At 47.1% G+C, this 25839-nt stretch overlaps 2 protein-coding genes across 9 annotated transcripts in view; one reads left to right on the top strand and one right to left on the bottom strand.

The window, feature by feature from the left end:
• Nucleotides 1–9033, bottom strand: part of CHDH (choline dehydrogenase) — a 100916-nt gene extending 91883 nt beyond the window's left edge. For 4 of the 5 annotated variants that reach the window (XM_043442708.1, XM_043442713.1, XM_043442712.1 and 1 more), the window contains exon 1: nucleotides 8686–9033. The gene's annotated coding sequence lies outside the window, so the exon portion shown is untranslated. Of the gene's footprint in view, nucleotides 1–7837; nucleotides 8030–8685 lie in introns of those variants that run through there. The other variant, XM_043442711.1, reaches the window with a different exon arrangement.
• Nucleotides 63–24606, top strand: IL17RB (interleukin 17 receptor B). 4 transcript variants are annotated; one of them, XM_043442716.1, is made up of 12 exons: nucleotides 63–161; nucleotides 569–700; nucleotides 10985–11009; nucleotides 11710–11850; nucleotides 13584–13711; nucleotides 14328–14454; nucleotides 16263–16310; nucleotides 17737–17879; nucleotides 18256–18321; nucleotides 19582–19681; nucleotides 20791–20889; nucleotides 23644–24606. In XM_043442716.1, exons 1-12 carry the CDS (start codon nucleotides 78–80, stop codon nucleotides 24201–24203), a joined length of 1653 nt encoding a protein of 550 aa, XP_043298651.1. In that variant the 5' UTR covers nucleotides 63–77; the 3' UTR covers nucleotides 24204–24606. The 4 variants fall into 4 exon arrangements, with proteins under 4 accessions (XP_043298651.1, XP_043298654.1, XP_043298652.1 ...); XM_043442719.1 differs by lacking the exon at nucleotides 10985–11009 and having other exon boundaries at nucleotides 68–161; XM_043442717.1 differs by lacking the exons at nucleotides 63–161; nucleotides 569–700 and adding an exon at nucleotides 9044–9238.
• Nucleotides 24607–25839: the final 1233 nt, after the last annotated feature.

Genomic DNA, 25839 nt, shown 5'->3' on the forward strand with positions numbered 1-25839 from the left:
GGGTCCCGGTTTCAAGAGTTTCACGGGTTTCATGGGGTTTCCTGGTTTCACAGGAAACAGCACTGCTGTTCAATGACATGCAAAGAAGAAATGGAATATTTCCTGCCGTATCAGTAAACGACGGGTGTCACAGTCATCAGCAATTGCAGCCACCGCCGATGGTGAGCTGCTGAGACTGAGGGAACTCAGGAGGGAAGGACTACCTGCCATATAGCAGCCATCACACTGCAGCCACTCCAGACAGTGAGCCCTGGGCAAACTCAGGATACTGGCCCCTGAGAGCCGAGGGGCGTATCAAAGGAATGATTCCAGTTGAGGCAGACTCATGTATCTTCCCATACATAGAAAAGTGCTAAACCTCTTAGCTTGAGATATCTGGCTTTCTTTAATTCACAATAATCTTTTGACATTCAGACTACCTGCCCCGGCTCCTCCCCGACTTCCTCGAAGCAGCGCTCCAGGGTTTACTTGAGATGCCGCCTTCTGGACATGAAGTCCTAAAAGTTCCCGCCAAGTCAAACAGAACTCTCAACTTTAAGGTTGCGACTATTTTTTTTTTTTTTTACAGTCATGGAGACCGACGAAGGGACCAGAGCAGATTCCTCCCCTTCACCTGAACTCTACAAGGATCTGGAGCCTTAGTTATCAGCAGAGGCGACTTGTGCCCACCCACCTCTTGGAGGAGTCCAGACAAATCTGGGTGAGTCTCTCTTTGGTTCTAGGTGCTCTCATTATTGGTTGATGATTGTTAAGTTTCAGATCCTGGGGGAATAAGTTATCTTTGAAACTTAGTTTCCAGAAGTGGTACCTGGGTTATCCTCAGTTGGAAGTACTGGGAAGATTTTTCTCAGTGTAAAAAGCACTGGCAGACTCAGTTTAGATAGTGAGTGGTTATTCTCAGCTTAAAGGCTGGGAAGACTGCTTAGTTAAACATTGCGTAAGGTTCAACTCCCGCCTGAGTTATCAGGGGGAAGACCGGCTTGTTGGTTTTCCTTGAATTGGTGACCTTAGTAGAGACTGTCGAAATTAAAAAAAAAACAACTGAAATTTATGAGTGCTTCTGAGCTCCAAAGAAGGGACCCTCTCCCTCTGGCTGGCAGCAGCTTTCTGAGGTGACTGAGAAATCTGCAGGAGTGGTGGTGGCCGGACCCCACACTGTGCAGCTGTCCCTACAGGGAGACCCACTCATTTCACTAACAACCTGCGCACCCAGGGACTCGAAGAAGAACTGCCCGTGCTGTGATCTGAACACCATGGAAGTCTTACGTGCCACTAGGAGAACCCAAGACGCCTAAGAGGGAGCTGAAACAAAATCTGACGCCAAACCTAGAGGGGTTAAGCTCTCAAGCAGCATACTGACGCATCACTAAATTATCACCAGCAATTTTATTTCAGCAGTCCAACTTCAGAATGGGAAATAAAGGTTACAAAATAAAAGAAAAAGGAGGACTTCCCTGGTGGCTCAGAATCCACCTGCCGACGCAGGAGACATGGGTTTGATCCCTGATCTGGGAAGATCCGTCATGCTGCGGAGCCGTAAGCCCACGCACCACAACTGCCTGTGTTCCAGAGCTTGGGCGCCACCACTGCTGAAGCCCGAGTGCCCCAGAGCCTGTGCTCTGCAAAAACAGAAGCCACCGCAATGAAAAGTCTGCGCACTGCATCTAGAGAGTAGCCCCTGTTCACCACAACTAGGCAGAGTCCGCATCGCAATGAAGACCCAGCACAGCTATAAATAAATAAAAGGGACGACAGACCACCAACCTCCAGCTAGTCCCCCAGTCTGGTTAATGTACATACAAAACTCACAAGTACCTACTTAATTGGGAATGAAAGGAAATCTCACCCTAAAAACAAGGTGCCTCTCTTACTGCCTGTGCAGTAAAATGAAGATTAAAAAGCTGGCTTGACAGAAATATCTTTTCAGAACTTTGATGTTAAACAAAGTCCTTCCAGGGGAAAGCTTGCGTTTCTCTTCCTGAGTCTTTGAGATGTAAAAGTTCTACGTGATCTCCCGAGGACATTCTGGGTATGTGTGTGTTTGTGCATGTACTTGTCTTGAAAACTTGACCTCTGCCATACTATTTTTGAGAGCAAACTCTCTGGACTTTGCTTAGGTTATATCCTCCCCCACCCTCTTATGAGGAAGCCTCTTGCACCTCAGTGGTTTGAATCACTATTAATAGATATTTTATTAATGGTCAAATGATGGATTCCTTTAAAACTGGAGAAACAAACTGGTGAATCTATAGCACTCTCATTATAAAACTGTTTAATTGGTACCTATAAAACAAAAATCAAACTTAAGGTGGAAAAATATATATCTAATAATTAACCTAAGAACTTCTTTAGTTTAAAACAAGTAAGAAAAACTGGTTTGGGAAGCTTCCTTTGTGGTCTTTGCTTCCCCTCAATGGGTCTTACAGGTGATAACAAAAGCACTACAATAATTAAGGTTTACGGGGAAAGTCCTACAAGGAAAATCTAGATACTATTTCCAAAAAGGTAAAAATTTTTAAAGGAATTATCTCAAATGAATAAAGAAATCTTCATATGGTTATTTCAAGTATGATAAATAAAATGGACATTTATGTGGTTAAAACACAAGGTTTTATATTACACTACCTAAAGTTAAATGGGTCAAAGGGTACCCCCTACTAGTTCCCAACAGTAAAAGCCAAACAAGTCTGATCTATCCACCCCAGTGTTAAAATAAATATTTAAGGAGCTAGAAAAATTTACACTGAGTACCTGACCAGCAATTATTTGGGGCAACAGATAGGCCAAAGGGCCGGAGTTCCACCACTCAACCTCTCTCTGGGGATCCCAGAGCGTTTTCTATAAAAACAGATAAATGGGCAGGAAATGCTGAATAAAAAGAAAGACAAAAACTAAAAGTCTTCCTATAAGACGAAAGCTTGTTAATTGGACACTAACGAAAAGTAAAGGTATAAAAGTTGACAAAATTGGGATGAAAGTGTATCAAAGTGGTATATTTAAATGGGCTTTATATAAGATGATTATCATCTCTTTTGTTTAATTATATTGTAGGACAGGCATGCTTCCCTGGAAAATACTATATGGTATTTTAAGAAAAGGTATATACATCTGCCCCTCAGGAAATATTAAACATTCTAAAGGAAACCTGAGCCATACAAATAAGTAAAAACTTCAAACTAAAATTCAAGAGCTAGTGAAAAAATAAAAGTAGTTATTTTTCTCTGGATTTAACTGGTAAATTCGGAATGAGGGTCTTTGCTGAATGCCTTATACAAGCTTTTGAAGGTATGTGAAACTCTATATATAAAGTTCTAGAACACGGAACTCGTACATTTCAAGGGAGCTAGAAATCTTCTCACTGATAATATACAGTTGGACAAATCAATCTTTCAGTATCCTTTAGGTGACAGACGTGTTCTTCAGGGAACTAAAAGCAACTGTCTGTCTCTTGCAAATCTGCACAAAACAAAAATGTAAATACAGGCCACAGGACCTGAAACCAAGGAAACAAAGAGACAAAGCGACAATTCTAAAATTCACACGGCTGGGAACGTTCCCTCAGCCAAACTCTACAAAGAGTAAAACCTTAAATCATCTGAGCTGGCAAATGTAATGTATTCCAACTGCTCTTTGTAAACTAGCAAGTTTACATTGTGATACCTGATTCATAATTAGGTGAAGCCACGAGATCTCTAGTTTTGCCTGTTTATATGCCTGTGTACACATGGTGCTTATGAGATATCTCTACCTCTGGAAAGTACAGTATCATCAACATTGAATTTATAAAGAGCTCTATTTAATTTCAAAGAAAGTGCTTACAAATTAAATAAAAAGAAACGGGCTAAAAGGACTTTCAGGTTCATGTGAACTGAGAAATACTGAATATTAAGTTGATACCTGGTATTAAAGTTTGTTTGTTGGTCTAATTATTATAGGCATGTATTTAGAATCATTAAGTATAATACTTTATTGTACCTAGGTTTAATAGAAGTCAAATACGACAGATGTTATTGCATCTGTTGCAAGCAAAATAACTTGACATGATGAAGCTTTACAGTAAATGTAAATGAGATAAGAGCTTTTGGGTAAACTCTCTTAATTTTAAAATTTCATCACAATGAGAAACTCACATGCTACTAGAGAGAAGTCCCTGCACGCCATAACTAAGACCCAGTGCAGCCAAATAAAGATAAATTAATTTAAAAAAATACACAGGATACTGGCCCCAGATAAGTGAGGTGCACATCAAAGGAATGATTTCAGTGGGCTCACCCTCCCATACACAGAAAAGTGCTTAATTCCTTAACCTGGGTTATCTGTTTTTCTTTACTTATCAATAATCTTCTGATGTTCAGACTACCTGCCCTTTGTTGTAAAATTTCTATATAACCTGGCTATTCCAGCCTGGCCTCCTTGGAGCAGTTCTCTCACGGTCACTTGAGATGCTGCCTCCCGAGCTTGAAATCCTAAAAATTCCCAGTGAATGAAACACAGCTTTTGACTATTAGGTTGTGAATATTTAAATCAAACACACATGTGTAAATTACAAATATGAACTTACAAGATAACTCACACTAATATGCAGCATCATCATCCGTGTGTGTTTCATATATACTGAGGTTTCATGTTCAAGTTTCACTACTTTATTTTTTTTTTCAAGTTTCACTACTTTAAAAAAAAAAAAAGTGAAAGGAGCTGGAGGTCAAGATCCATGGTTTGTGATGTCAACTGTCACCACTCATGGTTTAGCAACTCTGGGCCTCAGTTTCCACATCTATAAAATGGAAACAGAGCTGCCCATTTCTTAGGTTGGTTACAAGAGGAAAAAGAAATGAGCCAAAAACACCCTTCAGAGAATTACAAGTGCAAAGTCAAAAGCACATGGTAATTTTATCAAGTTCATACCGTGGCCTCAATCCCTCCTTGCTTTCTTCCCTGCACCCTCACTCACCCCCTTCAGTATGGACAGTGATGCTGTGACCATGAATAACAGTGATATTACTAATAACAGAGTAATTAAAGTATCACTGATGGAGAAACACATGGCCACCCCTGTGGTATGAGCCCCACACAAGCCACTGCTCCATGCCACTGACTTCTCCAGTAACCCGCCCTCAAGCCCTGGGAGGCTGACTCAGTCACCCAAGTACAGATGGGGCTCTGAAAGAATAACAGCACCAGCCTCCTCCACACTCTGGACTTTTTCTGAGGCCCCCAGTGTGACATTGCATGTGAAGATGGAGGCAAGTACACTCAGGCTGTGGCCTCACAGGCTCTCCTGCCAGGAACTGGCAGGAGCAGTATTAACATGGACTTAACCCCGACAGAGCCTTCCTGGGCCAGCCCTCCTCGCTGGAGCAGAGAGGCCGTTTGTGGCTCTGTGGCCCTGCTGGGGACAGGGGCAAACACTCAGGGGGCCTCGGGGTCCCTGGCTCAAGTACGCATGACCACTGACTCTGCAAAACTCCACAACTGGAGGAGAACATGGGCAGCAGGTGGGGGGCGATACTGTGGGTGGAGGTGCCCCCAATACAGCCCATCCAGCTTGGGTGGGCCACTGGGGCCCTGGGAGGCAGCCAGTGTCTGCCAGCAACGGCTTGAATCTTTCTCTTCAAGAGACAATGAATCCACTGTTGACCGCATGGGGCCTTGATTAATGTTTGGAAAAAAAAAAAAAGTGGAAAATTCCACCTGTGTGGGTGGAGGCCGGCCTGGGACAGGTCAACAACCTCTGACGGCCTTGTTCCTGGGGAGGGGAGGACAGAGAAACAAAGAGGCCGACCAAAGTGCCGGCCTGAGGGCGTCTCTGCACTTGGGTTCAAAGGAATTTCCTTGTCAAGGCCAGGGAGATCATTTGTTTTTTTCTTGTCCCACCTCCCCTGTCCTTAAATTTACACAGCACCTTTAAGTCCTCCAGTTTTTTCCCACCCCTTCAGAGTCTCCCAACAGCCCTGACATCAGCCCCATGTTATGGAGGGGAAACTGAGACCCTACAACACCCAGAGCCTCACTCAAGGGTGGCACTGGGGAACTAATAGTGCAGCCAGGAGATGTGAACTCCAGTGGCAGCACAGAGCCTGTCCCGGGGGGTCTGGGGCCAGGGCCATGCGTAGTGGACAGAGGGGTCCTCCAGACTCCAGATGAGATGCTCCTCACCCCCACCAGAGAAGGAAGAATAAAAGGAAACCCAAACCAGCTCTCCTGATTGGGCAGGCTTGGGCCCCTGGCTTGGAGGAAGGTATGCATTCATTCATTCATTCAACAACCACTTACTAAATACCCAGACAAGAAGGAACGCTGCACAAGGCTCTTTCAGAAATGCAGACGCAGCAGAATTCATGGCCAAAGAGGAAAGGTCAGAGCATCTGCACTTCCCTCACAGACCTCAGTCACCTCACTGCCATTACACTTGACAGCAAAGGAAACTGAGGCTCTGAAAAGGGCCGAGACTTCCAGAGTCACAGGGGAAGCAGCTGAGACCTCCTGACTCACAGGGGCCCTGCATCCCATTGACAAAGCTACGACACTACTGGGCTTAGGGGTTTCAACAAACGGCGTTCCTTCTAGCAGGCCAGCTTGGAGGCTTCATGCTTAACCAGCAAGGCCCTCTCATGGAGGAACACTTTTTGGAATGACCTTCGAAGCCAGTGTGGACCCCTCCTACCGAACAGGCACGCCTTGCTGACCCACAGAGTACATCAGCCATGGCTGAAGGGCTCACTCGGGACTGCTCACTCTGCAGTCCTGCCTTCAGACCTGGCCGTGGGCAGCAGAGAACCAGAGACAAGGCGGTGTCATCTCTGTGCCCACACATGCCCAGCCCTGCACCCAGGGCGCGGGGAGGTCACTCGGTCTGCATCCCAAGTCAACGGCCAGCACCTGCTGCTCTGGTTCCCCCCTCCCACTCCTCCGACCCGATGCTCAGCCACCTTGGCACTTTGCTCGCCTCGCCTTTCTTTTCTCCTTCGCCCATCAGCTTCTTTTCCTGGAGAAACTGTGTTGACCTTGCCCTTTCCTGGAAGAAAACCAGCCCTTTCCCATATCTAAAGCCACTTCCTCTCATGCCTTGTCTCACCCCTTCTTGCCAAAGATCTAAGTCAGGGGCCCACCGCGGGCCAGGCCACCCTTGGCCCCTCTGTCTCACCTGACACCATGGCTGCTCTAGGATCTTACAGAAAGAAGGGAATAGGGAATATCCCTTACTGGGACCCTATCAAACTCCCCTTTCTAACCCCTAAAAATGTCTGACTCACAAACCCTGTCTCCAGGACTAACCTCTGCATCCTTGGTTACCCCCAGAGCCCTCACCTTCAAGAGCTCAAGCTCCCGCAAGAGGGCCTGCTTTGGGGCATGTCTGTAAAGCCGGTACAGCCGGAGGCTGGCCCACGCAGGGACTTGTCTATTGGTTCAGCAAATGGATTCAGAGTCTTCTCACTGCCTTCAGAGGGACTGACTTCCCATGGCCTGGCACTGCCAGCCAGGTGGCCTTCCTACAACTGAAAAATGACCATCATCAAAACGTCTGGCATCCCACGGAACAAGGGTTGTGATCCCAAGAGCAGGAAGATGAGACTGTCTGCATCTGCACTTCCACGGCGGTGGGGGGGACGTGCCCTCGGAGTACTCGCACTGCCCCCATTCTCAGTCCAAGGGCACCAAGTAGCTGGCACCTTTGCACGCCAGGGCTGGCCCCCTGCACATGTCGGCTCAAGAATACAAACAACTATTAGAGCTGCAAGCGATCTCTGGGACCACAGCGCTAGGGCTCAAAGGAACTCAGAGACGTTGAGCAAGGGGCCACCATGGGTGAGGCAATACCCTCACCTGAGCCACTCACCTTGATGAGAAACCAGACCAGTCCTCAGGAAAACGTCGCCTGCACCTCACATATGTGCATGCCAGAGTCCCCAGCCAACCTAGAGACTGGGCCTGCTCCATGCTGGCCAAAATCTGAATCAGGCAGCTGGGCCAGGACTGGTGCACAGGACCTCAGCAAAACAACTGCTTGACTAAGTCAACTTTTCACCACCGCTCCCTAGGCCTTGGCCTCCCATCTGAAGAGTGGCGCTAATTCAGCCTAGAAGTTTAAGGGACTTTGAGTTGGTCACCGCCCCACCCCCCTCCTCTGCAAACCCAGGCGCCTAAAGCCGCAGAGTTTCAAGCACTTTGATTCACTGTTAGCCCAGCTGATTTTCATTAACCTTTCCCCAAAGCCACTGTGTCTCTCAAAGAATGGGTCCCGTCCACCTGCGCAGAATTAACCAGCGAGATCAAGTTAAATGCAATTCCCAGACCCTACTCGGCTCTGAGCAGCTAGGTCGGCTCTCTGAGGCAGTATTTAATTTGCAAATTTGGCTCAGAAATCCCAAGCTCCCTGAAACTCAAAAAGTCGCCTCCACACCCAAAGGGTGAAGGCTTTCGTCTTCGGAGACCCAACTGTTAGCGGCAGGTCTCATTTTGTGGAAAGAGACATTGACCAGAAAACCAGCGATAGGGACGGTTTCTGCTACACGAATCACACACAACTTAAGTTTCTGCGAGTAACTCAGTGCGACTCTGCTGGCTCCGTCCCACACGTTTTGTTTCCCGGGGGGCTCCAACCTCGGCGTCCAGCCTGGGTTCTCCAGACCCACCCGACCTCCCGGCCCGACCCGGCCCCGGGTCAAGCGCCTCCCCGCTACTCACCGTGGGCAGGTCGGTCGGAGTGGCGGGACAGTCGGCGGCGGAGTCGGAGGAGCCGGCGCCGGCGGCCCGGCCCAGCCCCGCTACACTTTAACCGGCAGCGCCGGCGCCCCGCGCGCTCCGGTCGGCCAGGAGAGGCACCGCGGGCGTCTCGGACCCGACGGGCTCCCGGCGGCGAGCGGGCGCCGGGCGGGCCTGCGGGCGGGGGCTGGCAGGTCGTGCTCGCACTCGCGCACCTGGCTCACCGCACGCACGGGTGCGCTGGGCCGGCGCGTGCGTGGCTGCCCGGGAGACGCTCGGACCCCGGCAGCCATCCCGCGCGACCCCTGCAGGCCGGGCACTACATTCCCCACCCTGGGAGGGCGCCAGAGGGCCCCCTCTACCCGGGCGGTGGTGGGGGAGGCGGAGCCCGGAGGTGTGGCCCCGGGCGCCTGGATAAGAGCGCGCGGCCCGAAACCGATCCGGACCCCGCGAGGTGGCGGTTGGTGGCCCCGCGATGTCACTAGTATTGCTGAGCCTGGCCGCACTGTACTGCGGGGCCGTGCCTCCGGAGCCGGTAAGCGCCCCCCTTCCGCTCCCCTCTCCCGCGTTCTGGTCCCTCAAACCCGGACCCAAACGCGTCCCAACCCATCAGCTCCTGCTCCTCCGAGGCGTTCGCAGAGGGCGGTCTGAAGCGGGGATCGGGCGTCAGACTGCTTAAGTCTGGGGCGAGGGAATCAGACGGGTTCGGATGCCACCAAGCGTTTTTGATCCAGCCATTTATGCTCAATGAGCCTCGTGTCCTCATCTGTCTAACTGAAGGGTCATATACCTCACTCACCAGGATTTAGTGAAGGACAGCGCCCGGGCCCGTAAGGTAGCAGCAAAGAGCCTAGCACATAGTAGGCGTTCACTATTGTTATTGCCTGGGGTCGCAAGAGCTGCTTCTACCTTCCAGTCGCCTTTTTTGCCGTGTTCTTTGCGCTGTACTGGGGCCCTTGTTCCCAGACCTAAGACCCTGAACTCTGCAGCTTTCCCTTCTTCCCCTGCCTTAAAGGATTGAGGGAATCTTCTGGGTCTTCACAAACCTCATTTGCACACAGCATTTGAAGTTATATTGTTGCCCTTAAGCTTAGCACGTAGCATAAAAGCCTGGTGTCATTTGCTGATGGAAAGACGTACTCTGCCTTGACGTCTTCAGCTCCTCTCCTTGTCCTCTGTCTCAGTTCAGAGCCCACCCCCTCACTCCACCGCACCCCTACCTTTCCCCTAGAGGAAGAATTCATTGCTTTTGCAGTACCTGCTACTAGGCCTGTAGCTTGAACTCTGTACAAAGCTTAGAGCTGTGGCTTTGCTTCTTCCTAAAATTTGTCTCAGCAGCCCCTTGACAAGAACTTAGCTCCCAATATCACCATGGTGGCTTATTTGTTTAAAAAACTGTCTGGTGACATCCCTTGGAGTTCAGCTTTAAAAAGACAAAGATGAGTGACTAACAGTTCCACCCAACTCATATCACTCAAATCATCAAAAGTCTTGCCTTCTGTCTTCACGGTGTTGAGAAAGATTGAGGCTGCGAGGGCTCAAATTCCAGAGCTGGCGGGCTTACCCACACTGTGTCATGCGTGTCCTGGGAACTTGCTGCTTCCTTTTAGGTCCTGAATTTTATTCCAAAAACCAAAGGACTAATTACTTTTTCTTATAAAAAGACATGAGCAGTTAATCAAAGGATTTAATATTGGCCTTTCTTAGATACAATGATATTATTTTTATAAGTTCTTTTTAACAGATAACATGATGAAATCATAGTTGCCTTATGATTTGGTAAATAGTTCGAGTGAGTCCTTTTATATCAGAAGGGGAATTTTTTAAAGAACCTCGGAAAGGTACCATGGACTGCATTCTTCTGCTCTTCTTGGTACAGCCAGTCTTTAACCTGGGGAAACTCAATAAATATTCTAGACTGTCCTAGAAGGCTACAGTTAGTGTGAAGGGGCCTCCGTGATGGTCCAGAGTTATCCCCTGCTTGTGGCAGGGAAGGCTGAGCTGCAGAGAGGGGTGTAAACCCACCTTTGATCTTTAAGGGAGATGATGGCCAGGCTTGAGGTTCAAGTAAATGGTGGTTAATCTATGGCCCATCAGAGCCTAACGTAGGGCTGCTTAATGTCTCCCAAACTGTGAAGTGGGACCAGCTCAGCTTTTCTTTGAACATGCATCACTTGTATATGCATTTAAGGGAAAAGATGGTGTTTTGTCTAATTTGGCAAATGAAGGCTTCTGGTTTGCTGGTATTCAACATGGCACTCGATTTCTTTCTCTCTTGCAGACAATTCAGTGTGGCTCTGAACCCGGTAGGTGCACTAGAAACAGTCAGAAGTACAGTTGGACTTTCAGGGGACCTAAATGCCAGCAGTAGGTCATCAAAGACCAGGCGCAGGGTGAAACTCTGCTTTGTTAGCTGATGCGGGTGAAGCCTCCATCTGCCCAAGGCAGAGCTCCCAGGGTTTCGGGTGGCCTGGCCTCCTGGCTGGAAAGAGGCACAGGAGATCAAGTGCCATGGGAGGGATGTCATTTACACTTGGGAACAGGAAGCAAATGTTTTAGAGAAGAAGGAGTGTTGGAGATGGTAGCATTTAAAGAATGGGTGTGTTTCTGCCCAAGAAATGTGGATGGACAGAATGAGCTGGAGGAGAGATGGTACTGGCAGAGACTAAGGGGTTGGAAGGGGGCGTCATGGGGGTAAGTTGGCTGGAGTCCAGACTGAGGTGTAGGGGTAGGCAGAAGTGATCCTAATAAACATGTCAAATAAATTAGATATATACATACATATGAAGGGACCCAGAGTGGGCACATGTGCCCTGTAGGTTGGGTCCAGGAGGTTCAGCATCACCTAAGCTGCACATCAGCCAGCACTGAGAAATGTCTGGCCTGCCGTAGCTGAAAGAAGAAATGAATTGTGAGTGAGGAGTGGTCACAGTGGGTCATGTAGAGCAGGTGGGATTGGACTGGGCTGGGGAAGGGGTGTCATGGGGCAGTTTTGCCTTCTCCCAGGACCGTCTCCAGAGTGGATGGTCCGACACACCCTGACCCCAGGGGACCTGAGGGACCTCCGAGTGGAGCCTATTAAAAGCAGTGTTGACCTGGAGGACTCTTCAATTTTGATGAACATAAGCTGGATACTCCGGGCAGATGGTAAGTTTGCATCAGTCAATGGTAAGGCCTGACGTGTCTACTAAAGCAGAAATGGGCAGACTCTACAACCCATGACCTCCCTTCCCAGCACATACCCAACAGAACACATACACGCATGCCACAGATATACCAGATACATGCCATACATATACCAAAGCCACAGACTAGAATGCTCATGGTAGTGGTATTCAAAACAGCCAAAAATAAAATGCCTTAAATGCCTGACGGTAGACTTAGATTCACAAAACGGAATCCAGTATATCAATTAGCATGAATGATTTATAACCATGTGTGGATGAATCTCACAAACAAAAGAAACCAGATTCGGGAGTTCATGCTTTCACCTCTGCATGCAGGCCTGCAGTCCTACCCACAAGATGATTCCACTAACAAAAAGTGCAAAACAGGCGAAACTACTCTATGTAGTTAGAAGTCGGGACAGTGGCTATTCTTGGGTAGAAGTTGCTCAGTTAATGTCTGATTATTTGTGACCCTGTGCACTCACTGTAGCCTGCCAGGCTCCTCCGTCCATGGGATTCTCAGGCAAGAATACTGGAATGAGCAGCCATTCCCTTCTCCTGGGGATCTTCCAAACCCAGGGATTGAACCCAGGTCTCCTGCATTGCAGGTGGATTCTTTACCATCTGAACCACCAGAGAAGCCCATTCTTGGGTGGGGAGTGACTGAAAGGAGGCCTGAGGGGCACTCCTGGGGTGTTCCTTGACCTGGGTACTGGCTGCACAAGTGTGAAAACTCATCAAGTGGTGTGCTGGTGTTGGTATGCTTTTCTATATGTTACGCTGTTCTTCATGGAAGAAAATGGGATAAGGCCAGAGATGATCTCGCAGTAGGAAAACATTCTCTTGGGTAGATAACTTTTCCATCTCCCAAAGGACATCATGGAAGTCCTAGCATTTCTCTGAGCCACTTTGGATGAACCAGTACTGGGGGCCTAAAGCCCATGTCTGTAGGGTCTGCTCACTAAATTCAGCTAAATTCCATATGGTCATAATCTGGAAGTGCCAAGCACAGAGAGCTGAGTGAGCTCCAGTTCCTGCCCAGTCAGGTTCTCGGGGCCCAAGGGGAGGCAGCCAGACTGTCAGGGGAATCCTGGAGGGACCTGTACTTTATCTTCAGTGGGGTTGAAGGGAGAGGAGGAGGAGCGGGCCCTGGTGAGACCACATTAAATTAGATGGCATTTGGCTTCATCCCTGGCACAGAGTGAGCTCCTGTATTTGTTAGCTCTCATTATAGATTGTGGTGCATAAGTTGGGCCTTGAAGGAGAAAGAATTAGCAAGGCAAAGAACAGGAGGAAAAGGCATTGCAGGGAGAAGGATCGGCATGGATAAAGGTACAGACAGAACAGGTTTGGCTGCTGAGGACACTCAGAGAGGCCTCTGCTCTACACAGCACGCCTGTTCCTCTTAAAAGAGGTCCAGGATAGTGTAAAGGTAGACTCCTCTTTGCAGGTACCTGTGAAATTTAGGCTCACCTATGAGGAGGAAAGGCTTTGGAATCTGAATCCGTATTCTGTCGCTGATGAACTTTGTAAGCCACGGCACAGCTCCCTGAAATTCACCAAGCCTCACTCACCCCTTCTGTAAACTGGGAACAATCATAGTGCCTACCTCTGAGGGTCACGGTGAATGTGAAGGCAGGTAGGCTATCTAGCATCAGATCAGCTACAGAGGGAGCGCTAAATACATAACTGCCCTCTTACCCACCTTGGCAGCCAGCATCCGCTTGTTGAAGGCCACCAAGATCTGCGTGATGGGCAAAAGCCACTTCGAGTCCTACAGCTGCATCAGGTGCAATTACACCCAGGCCTTCCAGACTCAGACCAGACCCTCTGGTGGCAAAGTAAGCACTTGGAGACACCTGGGAGGGCTGTCACTAATCTGGGTCCTTTGTTGGGGGTGTGGGTTTGTGTTCATATACAGGCTGCTGACAGCTACAACCTGGAACCTGAATGTCTGGGTTCCAATCCCACTTTGGGCCATTTCTCTGCTGTGTGCCTTGGGCAAGTCAGCATCCCTAGGCCTCAATTTCTCCATCAGCAAAGTGAGGGAAGTGTTAGTCGCTCAGTCGTGTCCAACTCTGTGATTCCATGGACTGTAGCCCGCCAGGCTCCTCTGTTCATGATATTCTCCAGGCAAGAATACTGGAGTGGGTTGCCATTCCCTTTTCTAGGGGATCTTCCTGACCCAGGGATTGAACCCAGGTCTCCCACATTGTGGGAAAATTCTTTACTGTTTGAGTGAGTGGGGGAGCCCAAGTGAGGGAAACTGAACCTAAGTTATATCCTGGCTCTAGAACTTTACACTTCTCTAATTCTGTGGGTTACACTGGCAAACTGTGTGGGGTCAATTTCCTTAGTAGACATTGGCTAGAGACATAAGTTTTAGCAGTGGGTTAAGGAATGAAATTATAAATGAAAAAGACGTGGCAATTCAAGGGTTCCCACTTTGCTTTGCAGTGGATGTTTTCCTACATTGGTTTTCCTGTCGAGCTGAACACAGTCTATTTCATTGGGGCCCATAACATCCCCAATGCAAATATGAATGAGGACGGCCCCTCCATGGCTGTGAACTTCACCTCCCCAGGTACACATCCTCACTCCTGTCTTATTCTCTGTCTTGCCGGACACCTGATCTGGTATGTGGTCTGGTAGAGAGAGGCCAGGTCCCCTGGATGAGATGTTTGGCCTTGCTGAGTCTCGGTTTGCTCATGTGTAGCAGGGACACAACAGTAACTGCATCTCACTCACAAGGAAAGGACTGAGTCAGGTGAAGTGGAGGGGAAAGCCCATTCCTGTGCATCGGGCGCTGACTGAGCACTTGACACGCATCATCTCCCTTGGGTTGCCAAAAACCCCAAGGTTGGGACAGCCCTGAATTACAGATAAAAGAAACTGGGAGCTTAAGTAAGTTGCCCTGGTTACACACGCAGCAAAGTGAAGCTGCCGGCCAAACCGTGGTCCTCCTTGACTGATGTACATTGGCCATTCTTTGCGGCCGACGCAGAACGCTTGTTCCAGTCTCAGCTTCTGGGCAGGATGTGTAGTTTGACCATGTGTGGCTGGTCTCGGAGGATGTACAGACTCCAGTGTGTCTGCCCCCTGAGCTGGGAGAAGAGGTGAGCGCTGGTTCTTTCCCTTGCTCTATGACGCGCGCTCAGCCCTCTGGTGTCACGCCTGCACGATCACACATGGGGTCAGTGCGAGGATGAGACGGGATCTCCGGTGAGGAGGGCCCAGCACGGCGCCTGGCCCCAGCAGCTCCCACATCACTCCGGCTCGAGCTGGGTCACCTGTCCTGTCCCCATGCCTGTGCCAGCTTTGGCACTGAAGCCAAGTGGGGGCAATTTCCAATCTGTCTGCATTCCTTGGTTCTGGTCTAGTGTATTCACAGCATCACAGCATTTACTACACAGTAGTTCCCGGGTTTCTTGGTGAGACCAAATCTCACTTTAAAAATATTTTCGAATACTTTTATAGAAAAGTTGCAAAGCTAGTACAAAGAGTTCCCATATAGTGCTCACCCAGTTTCTCTTACCGTTAACATCCTACGTTACCACCATCTATTTGTCAAAACTAAGAGTCCAACACTGGTATTTCTATGAACTAAAGTCCAGACTTTATTTGGATTTCATCTGCTTTTCCACTAATGTCGTCTTTCTGTCCCAGTGGCATTTAGTCCCGTGTCTTCTTCATCTCATCTGGTCTGTGACCGTCTCTTGGTGTTTCCCTGTGTTTCATGACCATGAGTCTTGAGGAGTGATGGCCAGGCCTCCTGCGGGATGGTCCCCCAATCTGGGTTTGTCAGGTGCTTGTCTCATGATCAAACGGGGACACAGGGGTTTGGGGGGAATTCTGCACAGGTGAAGCGCTCTTCTTGTGGCACCTCTTGGGTGGGTGACACGCACAGGGCATCACAGGTGATGCTCACCTTTGTCACTGTTAAGTGGTGTCTTGCCAGGTTTCTCCATGTAATCTAGTATCTTTCCCTTCCCCAGCTCCAGTTTTTGGAAACAAATCACCAAGTCCACCCCACCCTGGGGCAGAGGGGTATAGAGTAGGATTCAGCTTCACCTCTTGGAAGGGGCAGTATCTACACGTATTACCGAACCTCATTTTTCAAGAATGGCTGGTTTCGAGGTCTCTTGGGGATCACAGATACCGCTCTGATAAAGGCTGTATTCAAATTAGACTCTGGTTATCACCTCATAGGTAGATAATCTTCTGTTTAACAGTATGTTAGTATCTTATTTACATCTGCTATCTGACCTCATATCTGAAACGTTCTGGCAATTCATTACAGGTGTGGTAAGCATGTGTTGTGTGCACACTTGTTGGCACTGGGGTGGAGCAGAGTTACTTTTTTCTAAAATGTGAAAACTTTCAAATTTCCAGGGTGCCTGGACCCCATAATGAAATATAAAAAAAAGTGCATCGAGGCAGGTAAGTAAATTCAGCATTTGCTTTTGTTATGAGAAGAAATCCATACCTCGAGCCAGCACAGCTCCATCAGACTTTTTATGATGAAGAAACTGAGGCCTAGAGTAGGGCTGTTACGTATCCAAACTGCTCGGTGAAGGCTGATCCCCAGCCTGACAAACTCTTGGCAGGTTTATGCGGTGAGCAAGTCACAGAAAAAACACCCCATTCCCTTGATTAAAGTAACATTTTAGCCCCAAACAAAGGCCCTCTCTGCCTGGATGGGACTCTGTTGTAAGTCCTCCACCCACTCAGACACCAGCACCACTGACCTGTGGCCACAGGGGCCTGCCTGGATTTGCAAACATTCAAGGTGGCAGCATTAGCTAAAGTAATGACCTAGAAGCACGCTCCGAACCTGCGACCTCACAGGGGTCACCTCTCACAAGAAGACTGTTAGAATCTGCCCCTGCCCTGATTTTTGAAATAAGCCCTTTCAGGTTAATCAGTCCCAACCATCCAATTTCCAAGGGGTTTACAAGAATTTCTGTGCATTTCTGAGTCATGACAGTCTTAGGGTGCTAATGAGGCTAATGGTTTGGGGGGACCAGTCCCTGTCTTTTAGGCACCCCCACCCCACAGGCGTCCTTGTGAACCCCAGCAGACCAAGCACGTGTCTCCTAGCTGAAAGGCAGACTTGGAGCTTTGGGCCTCTTCCGTGGCCTCCTGCTGGGAGACATCTGGGTTGGGGGACCCTGTGGGGTGTAGGGGGCCCGAGGGCCTTGAATCAGTCCCAGTACCCAACTGCTAAAGACAGTTGGGAGCAAGGGCTTGAAATGGCCTCCTGGGTGGGGAAAATAATGCATGCTCTTCTATATCATGTTCCTGGAAATTACCAAGCGCTGATTTGCAAGGCACATGATTGAAACAACTGGCTTTTCTCACAGAGTAGACCTGCCAGGGTATTCTTTTAAGCCATGAGGCACTTCCTTATTTCCTGATACTCAGTTAAGCTGGGGCATAGCAGGCTGATGGATGGAGTTCTGGAATCCAGAGTGTTTTAGTTCTAGCTGAATTTACTCATTCTATAAACTCAGACACGTCTCCTAAGCTGTGGCTTTTGCTCCCCATCCTGGAAAGAGGGAAATCCCAACCCCCAGCCCTTCACTCCAAATGGACACCGAGTAGAAGAGAGTAGTAGAACCCGGCCTGTGCCTCCCATCACTGTCAGCCCAGGGAAGTTGTTTTCAGCAAAGCAGTGACGTGGGGTCACTAAACTTTCCTGGGCAGCAGGTTACTCTGAGATGATAAATAAAAGACACGCTGTGTAGTAGTGTGTATCTCATGGAGGTGTGCCTCAGAACAGACATCTGTTTTGGTCAAGCCCTTTTGGGGACTTAACTGAGGGCCCAGTTCGCAGCTCCATCCTTGTGATTCTCCTGACTCACAGGAAGTCTGTGGAAGCCAAACATCACTGCTTGCAAAAAGAGCGAGAACACAGTGGAAGTGAATTTTACCACCAGTCCCCTTGGAGACAGATATATGGCGCTCATCCAAAATACCACCGTGATTGGGACTTCCTATGTGTCAGAGGTACTTTCTTCCCCTTCATGTTCTCAACACCAGTCCTGTCCTCCACCTCCAGCTCTCCTTCCCTTGTTGGAGAACTTCCCTGGACTCTTTTGAGAGAGCAACAGGCAGGACTGTCTGCTATACAAATGCGCTGGGCTATTTTGATTAATTAAAAAAAAAAAAAAAAACCAAGTCCCCTGGGGGCATCTCTGGAAACATCCCTGTGAATCTAAAACCCACCAAAGGTAGAGGTCTCAGAAGTACAGAGTAAATCTGACTCACGCAAATTAACGAGTTCCAGTCAGTTTGGGAAGAGCAGCGGCTTCACTGGCAGTCTTTAATCTACTCCTTCCTATGGCTCCTAACTCTTGATTTTTGTCTCACTTACCTGCACCAGAAGGAACTAACTCGAACTTCCATGGTGGTTCACGTGACTGGGGAAAGTGAAGGTGCTGTGGTCCAGGTAAAGCTGAACAAGATGCTCCGGTGGGGACAGAATGGGGGTCACTGAAGACCCACTGTACTGCCACTCGCTGCTTTTGAGCGGTCCGTTCTGGTTGGAGCAGATGCATTCTCTCCTCGGTTCGCTTCTGCCAGAAGCCTCTCTTGGCATTACGTTGATGTTGATGGGGAATCTGTGAGGTCAGGAAGGTGAACTTATTGTCACGGTCCCTTTGGCTTCTGTGAGTGGCTGTTGACTTTCCAACATGCTTTTATTCCCATTTGGTGAGTGGCTGTTGACTTTCCAACATGCTTTTATTCCCATTTGCTGTCACAGAGCCACAAAGGAATTCTGAGACAGGAATACCATTTTATTATCCCAGGACTCCATTTCCACTGCAAAATGAAGTAAAAAAGGATTTGAATTGAGAAAGTTTGGGTTCCTGATCAGTTTATGAACTTTGAAGGGCAGCTCTGTCCTCTTGGGGCCCGTGATTTGTCTGCTGGAGAACAGAAGTCAGGCCAGCAGATGTTCTCAGGGCTCTTTCTACTCTGACTTCATGTTACCGAGGGTCCCAGTGGAACAGATCCACACCCAATATAGAGGACTCTTTTGTTCTTTATTCCTGGGACATAAAGGCAGCATTCAGACATGCCCAAGGGAGCAGATACCCATCAGCATGTTAGAACTGCACCCCTTTTGCAAGGAAACAGACTCTCCTAGTCCCAAGGGACTTAAAAGTGCTGACTCAGGTCAAGAGGCGTCCCACTGCCCTATTTTTTGAGGACATATTTGTTTATGTATTAGGATGTGACCTAACCCTTTTAGATAAGGAAACTAACCTCTCACTGGGACTCCCATGTGGCTCAGTGGTAAAGAATTTGCCTGCCGATGAAAGAGATGCGGGTTTGATCCGAGTCAGGAAAATTCCCTGGAGAAGGAAGTGGCAACCCACTCCAGTATTCTTCCTGGGAAATCCCATGGATAGAGAAGCTTGGTGGGCTACACACAGTTCATGGGGTTGCAGTCAGACATAACTGAGCATGCAAAACCTCTTAGCAACATGTACAAAGTGTAGATTCACAAACCAGGAGTTGTAGACGGTATTTGGTCTTGGGTCACTGGTCTGGATTTTAGGGCTTTATGACAGAAGTATGACCAAGGGGGGTGGGGTGGGGAACATCTTACTACAATGCCAAAGAGGGGTTGAAGCTAGAAAAAAAGGGATGAGAAGTTCTGGTGAAAAGTAGGAATAATGCCAAACCCCTCACTTCTCCTTAGCTGACTCCGTATTTCCGTACCTGTGGCAACGACTGCATTCGACAAAGAGGAACTGTGGGTCGCTGCCCACAAACAGGAGTCTCTTCTCCTCAGGATCATGGTAACTGGCCAGCACAGAGCCTCAGGACAGGAAGCACCCCAGCCCTACCCCATTCAGAATGCAACAGGCTGGGGGTGTGGGAGAGAGTGAGGGAGGGTCCCTTCCTGTGGGCGCTGAACAGGGTGCAGGGAAAGACAGCGGTTCTGTGCCCAACAGCTACAAGATGAATAGGAATGAGGCTTCATTTATGAGATCAAGATCCTGACCAAGCAGGACATACAGAAGAAGGGAAAAAAAAATCAATGGTGCAAAATAGATGTTCAGAATGCCCCAAGGGTCTGCTGAAAAACGTCAGTGGCATAGAAGGACTGAGTATATGAAGGAACATGCATTTCACTGCATTTTGACTTTCTTACCTGTCTCAGTGGCCCAGGGCCGGCTGTTACTGTAACTCGATGCGGCCACACAGACATTTGGATAACAAATTAGGAATAGTGGCACCAAGAGACACACCTCGTTGATGCCTGAGAGCAGCCTGTTCTGGAGAATGTCTCTCTGGATTTAATGATGTTAGTTCTTTCAAATTAAATGCTTCCGGAACTAGCCCAGCAAGGGGTAAAAAGTTGGAAGGTGCTGTTTCTAGAAACCCAGCCTCCTGACAATCCTGTCTGCTCTGTGGGCACAGTGCCAATGGATTCCTGAGCACTTTCACACGCTGGAGCTTAACTGCCTCTCAGCATTCCTATGACCGGGTGGCATTGCCCTCACATCTGTCAGTCTGACAGAACAGCCTTTAAAGATGCCCTCTATGCATACTGTGTATTGTATGAAGTAATTGCACCCAGAATAACATTAATTCATCAAAGAACAACAACAACAACAAAATTGAATGTAAACTGTGGTTACCACAGTGAAAATGTGGAGTAAGAGGCCAAAGTGATTTTGGAGGACCATTCCTAACCTCCTGGGCCCCTCTCCCTTTTGAGCATCTAGTGAAAGACCTGGACACTCTGCAAAAAAAAAAAAATACTGATCTGCAGAGATCTACTGACCCTTGGCTTTGAAGGAACCCAAACTTCTACAAAGCGTCAAATAAAAATTTTAGTCTTTAAATAAGAGAGAAATCTGGTTGTGTTTTGCTGAAGATAAGTAAGTTCTGTTCTCCCCAGACAAAACTGTGCTGGGTGGCTGGCTGCCTCTTCTCCTGTCCGCTCTGCTTGTGGCCACATGGGTGCTGGTGGCTGGCATCTATCTGATCTGGAGGCACGGTAAGGGTTATAATTCAGCTCTTTAAAGAATGACACTGATTTTTTTTTTTTAAGGAGCTTCCTCCAGAGGCAGTCACATTTTGGCATCAGAATAGAGTCAGACAACATTTATTTAATACCTTAGAGCTCTCCTTAAGACTGATCACACCTGCAAGGGTAAAGCAAGGGTCAGGACTCAGGATCTGCACTCACCTTTTTTAATCATCTTTTTTTTTAAATGACTGAAGCATCTACAAAGACTGAAATGGTCCAAAGATAGCTAATAACAAATTGCCCCTTAATTGAGATAGCTAATCTATGCTAGTTCCTATTTTTTTTAAATAAATTCTTCCAAGGCATAAGAACAACACTGTGGCAAGTATACACAGAACTATACAAAAAAGATCTTCATGACCCAGATAACCACGATGGTGTGATCACTCACCTAGAGCCAGACATTCTGGAGTGTGAAGTCAAGTGGGCCTTAGGAAGCATACGACGAACAAAGCTAGTGAAGGTGATGGAATTCTAGCTATTTCAAATCCTAAAAGATGATGCTGTGAAAGTGCTGCACTCAATATGCCAGCAAATTTGGAAAACTCAGCAGTGGCCACAGGACTGGAAAAGGTCAGTTTTCATTCCAATCCCAAAGAAGGGCAATGCCAAAGAATGTTCAAACTACCGCACAATTGTATTCATTTCACATGCTAGCAAAGTAATTACTCTTTAAGTTCTCCCCGCTAGGCTTTAACAGTTTATGAACCTAGAACTTCCAGATGTTCAAGCTGGATTTAGAAAAGGCAGAGGAACCAGAGATCAAATTGCCGACATCCGTTGGATCATAGAAAAAGCAAGAGAATTCCAGAAAAAACATCTGCTTCATTGACTATGCTAAATCCTTTGACTGTGTGGATCACAACAAACTGGAAAGTTCTTACAGAGATGGGAATACCAGATGACCATACCTGCCTCCTATGAAACCTGTATGCAGGTCAAGAAGCAACAGTTAGAACTGGACATGGGACAACAGACTGGTTCCAAATTGGGAAAGGAGTACATCAAGGCTGTATATTGTCACCCTGATTGTTTACCTTATATGCAGAGTACATCATGTGAAATGCCAGGCTGTATGAAGTACAAGCTGGAATCAAGATCACTGGAAGAAATATCAATAACCTCAGATATGCAGATGACACCTTATGGCAGAAAGTGAAGAAGAACTAAAGAGCCTCTTGACGAAAGTGAAGGAGGAGAGTGAACAAGCTGGCTTAAAACTCAGCATTTAAAAATGAAGATCATGGCATCTGGTCCCATCATTTCATGGCAAAGAGATGGGAAAACAATGGAAACAGTGACAGACTTTCTTTTCTTGGGCTCCAAAATAAATGCAGGTGGTGACTGCAGCCATGAAATTAAGATGCTTGCTCCTTGGAAGAAAAGCAGTAACAAACCTAGACAGCATATTAAAAAGCAGAGACATTGCTTTGCTGACAAACGTCTGCATAGTCAAAGCTATGGTTTTTCCAATAGTCATGTAGGGATGTGAAAGTTGGACCATAAAGAAGGGTGAGCACCAAAGAATTGATGCTTTTGAACTGTAGTGTTAGAGAAGACTCTTGAGAGTCCCTTGGACTGCAAGGAGATCAAACCAGTCAATCCTAAAGAAAATCAATGCTGAATATTCATTGGAAGGACTGATGCTGAAGCTAAAGCTCCAATACTTTGGCCACCTGATGGGAAGAACTGACTCATTAGAAAAAACATTAGTGCTGGGAAAGATTGAAGGCAGGAGAAGGGGATGACAGAGGACGAGATGGTTGGATGGCAACACTGACTCAGTGGACATGACTTTGAGCAAACTCTGGAAGTTGGTGATGGGCAGGGAAGCCTGGCATGCTGCAGTCCATGGGGGTGGCAAAGAATTGGACACGATTGAGTGACTGAACAACAAGGATCTTGCCAACCCAAAAACACTGAACACTTGAATGAGAAATCAGAGTATCAGTATTTATATAGATAAACTGCTAGGGGGAGACCCACTGATAACCTCTGCTTTCCCCTCCCCTCTACACATCAACATGGAAATGCAGCCTCTGAGTTGTTTGTGATGTTATAGATAGAACAAGATTAATCCCGTGTTCTTTCTTAGGTAGGCAAGCCATATCAAACTCTGACCTTAGAAATACTTATATTAATGGGAATTGTTTCACCTGTATCTATCTTTTACAGTAGTTTCATACCTAGCTTCCATTCTGTAGCATGTATAGGACAGAATTCCAGTTGAGTTCCAGCTGAAATGAGGTACCACTTAGCCTTATGCAACTGTAAAGAAACCCTACCACCCACAGGTAGAAGACGGAATTACTACTGAGTTGACCCAACTCAAAACATGATGTGAAATGGCAGAGGTCAGCTGTCCTTTTTATGTATGGCACTGAAAAATCCTACAGTTACAACCATCCACCTGAAACAGAGTACCTTGAACCTAAACAGTTTCCATGAATTTATCTGAAAAGGGATGGGCTTGATCAAGAGGACTAACTCAGTGACAGGGACTCAGAAAATAAATCTTTTGCAGCATCTTTAAGTACTGGTGTATTTCAGGTGATGTGTACGAAAGGAACTTCAGGGATGTTTTCCTCTCTGGCAGTAATAACACCTCTGATGCTCAGCCAGTGTGCCCTGGCAAGGGGTCATTTATCTGCCATGGTTTAGATTGGCCTGAAAACCTGCTGATTTGCTGTGCAGAGATGACAAATGCTTCTCTCCCCACAGAACGGATCAAGAAGACTTCCTTCTCAACTCCCACGCTACTGCCCTCTATTAAGGTTCTTGTGGTTTACCCTTCTGAAATATGCTTCCATCACACAGTTTGTTACGTCACTGAATTTCTTCAAAACCGCTGCAGAAGTGAAGTTATCCTTGAAAAGTGGCAGAAAAAGAAAATAGCTGAGATGGGTCCCGTGCAATGGCTTACCACTCAGAAGCAAGCAGCGGATAAGGTCATTTTCCTTCTTTCCAATGATAACACCATGTGTGATGGTACCTGTGACAAGAACGAGGGCAGCCCCTGTGCGAACTCCCAAGACCTGTTCCACCTCGCCTTTAACCTCTTCTGCAGTGACCTGAGAAGCCAGGCTCATCTGCGCAAATACGTGGTGGTCTCCTTCAGAGAGGGCGACATCAAAGACGACTACAGCGCGCTCAGGGCCTGCCCTGCGTACCGCCTCACGCAGGACGCTGCAGACCTCTGCGCGGAGCTCCTCCACGCCAAGCGGCGTGTGTCGGTGGGGAGAAGGCCGCGCGCCTGTCACTGCAGCTGCCTCTCCCTGTAGCCCAGCCACAAAACAGACCTTAAAGCCTTCTGACCCCTCCAATCACAGGGGAAAAAGTGTCTGTGAGAATCTGAAGCTTACCATATAGGCTACTTGCAGGGAGGATTAGAGCTGCACCTTGAACAACCCAAGGGTGCTGACCCCTCTGCCGCTGAAAATCCAGGGAGAAGCTCACAGTCCATCATCTGTACCCGGGGTTCAGCCATCTGCAGATGTGTTGTACATTATTTACTGAAAAAACTGCGCAAATAAATGTATCTGCCCAGTTCAAACTTGTATTGTTCCAGAGTCAACCATATGTATATCTGCTTGAGCAAAAGGAATAGGGAGGATTTACAATGGAATACATAACACCTTAATCTAGTAATTAAATGTTATACCAATAAAACTGTTATAAATATTACTAAAGACTGTGGCATTAAAGAATGGAAACTAAATTTATAACTATAAAGCTCAATTTCATATCTAAAAATCAGAACACTTATAATGTAAAACTATAACCACTGTGATAATCGTAGTAGAGCATTTCCCAGCTGAACATCCAGTCCTAAACAGGGCATGCCCTGCAGAGTAGGTAGAACTGTTTAACTCTGTAACTAAGTTTAATTAACGAATGCCAAAACTAAGAGTCCTCGCTAGTTCAATAACTTCTTAGGTGAAAAACCCTCTATAACACACAAAAATTTTTATAACAAACATAGGGAATAAGAGGCTGCGCTGATCTTTGCTGACCATATGCCCTACTCTGTGTGGAAACACTTCTATACCTGGTATTTTAATAGGACCCCCACCCCACCCCCGAACCAGCTGAACTAGCTTCATGTCCTACCTGACTCTTGGACAGGGGATTTGTAACATCAACAAAATACATCATTTACAGAGCTGATGTCTACCTTTGCCCAAAGTTACCCATTAGAAGTAACTGTCAGAATTCAGAGTTTGTTGATTATTACATAACTTTTCATGTTCAAGACAAAAATAATTCCTACGTTGAAGTTAGCCCTCTTGAAGTAATTAGTTTTTTATAAATGAGTTATTATACTGTTTTACTTAAGAAACAGAATCTACCTTGGCATTACAGAACATAGAGATGGGTGGCATTTTAAGTCTTCAAATTTTTTTTTTACTTTTCTCAAAGCATCTTTTCCTTAATGTAGAAGTCACTAAAAGTTGGTTATATTAGCATTTGTATTTTTCTAGGAAAGCCTGTCTCTTTCACACAGTGCAAGACTGCATCTGCTCTAGAATGTGGATCAGTTTCAGGTGGACAACTGTTAAAATGTTTCTGTAGAGTATCCCTAAAGGGCCATGCCACTCCTCTGATACATGTCTTACAAAGACCAAAGTAAAGAAGCATAGTGTGTCCAGCTTCACAAGCAAATAATTAGTAATGCCTGAGGCAATACAATTAATGGGGTAAAGCTAACTGACTTGTCGCATTCAGTTGGCATGGCGCTTTTAAGTTCTGATAATAAAAGATGGACATGGCCTATGTCAAAACATGGACCAGGAACCAACTTCCTCTGAATCAACCTCTACCAGTTTTAACAGCAAATTGCTATTATGTGAAAAGCTATTATAAACAGAATTCATTATGCTTTTAGAAATAGGTAGCTAGTATTAAATTGTGTTGAAA

This window comes from Cervus canadensis, chromosome 22 (assembly GCF_019320065.1).
Source record: "Cervus canadensis isolate Bull #8, Minnesota chromosome 22, ASM1932006v1, whole genome shotgun sequence".
In the NCBI taxonomy this organism is placed as follows: Eukaryota; Metazoa; Chordata; class Mammalia; order Artiodactyla; family Cervidae; genus Cervus; species Cervus canadensis.

What these genes read in the sequence shown, in the direction of transcription:
- IL17RB (XM_043442716.1), top strand. Translation starts at nt 78, where the DNA reads ATGCAAAGAAGAAATGGAATATTTCCTGCCGTATCAGTAAACGACGGG. An exon ending in AGGAGTCCAGACAAATCTGG is followed by an intron (nt 701 to 10,984) that starts GTGAGTCTCTCT and finishes TCTCTCTTGCAG; the next exon opens with ACAATTCAGTGTGGCTCTGA. An exon ending in CCAGACCCTCTGGTGGCAAA is followed by an intron (nt 13,712 to 14,327) that starts GTAAGCACTTGG and finishes TTTGCTTTGCAG; the next exon opens with TGGATGTTTTCCTACATTGG.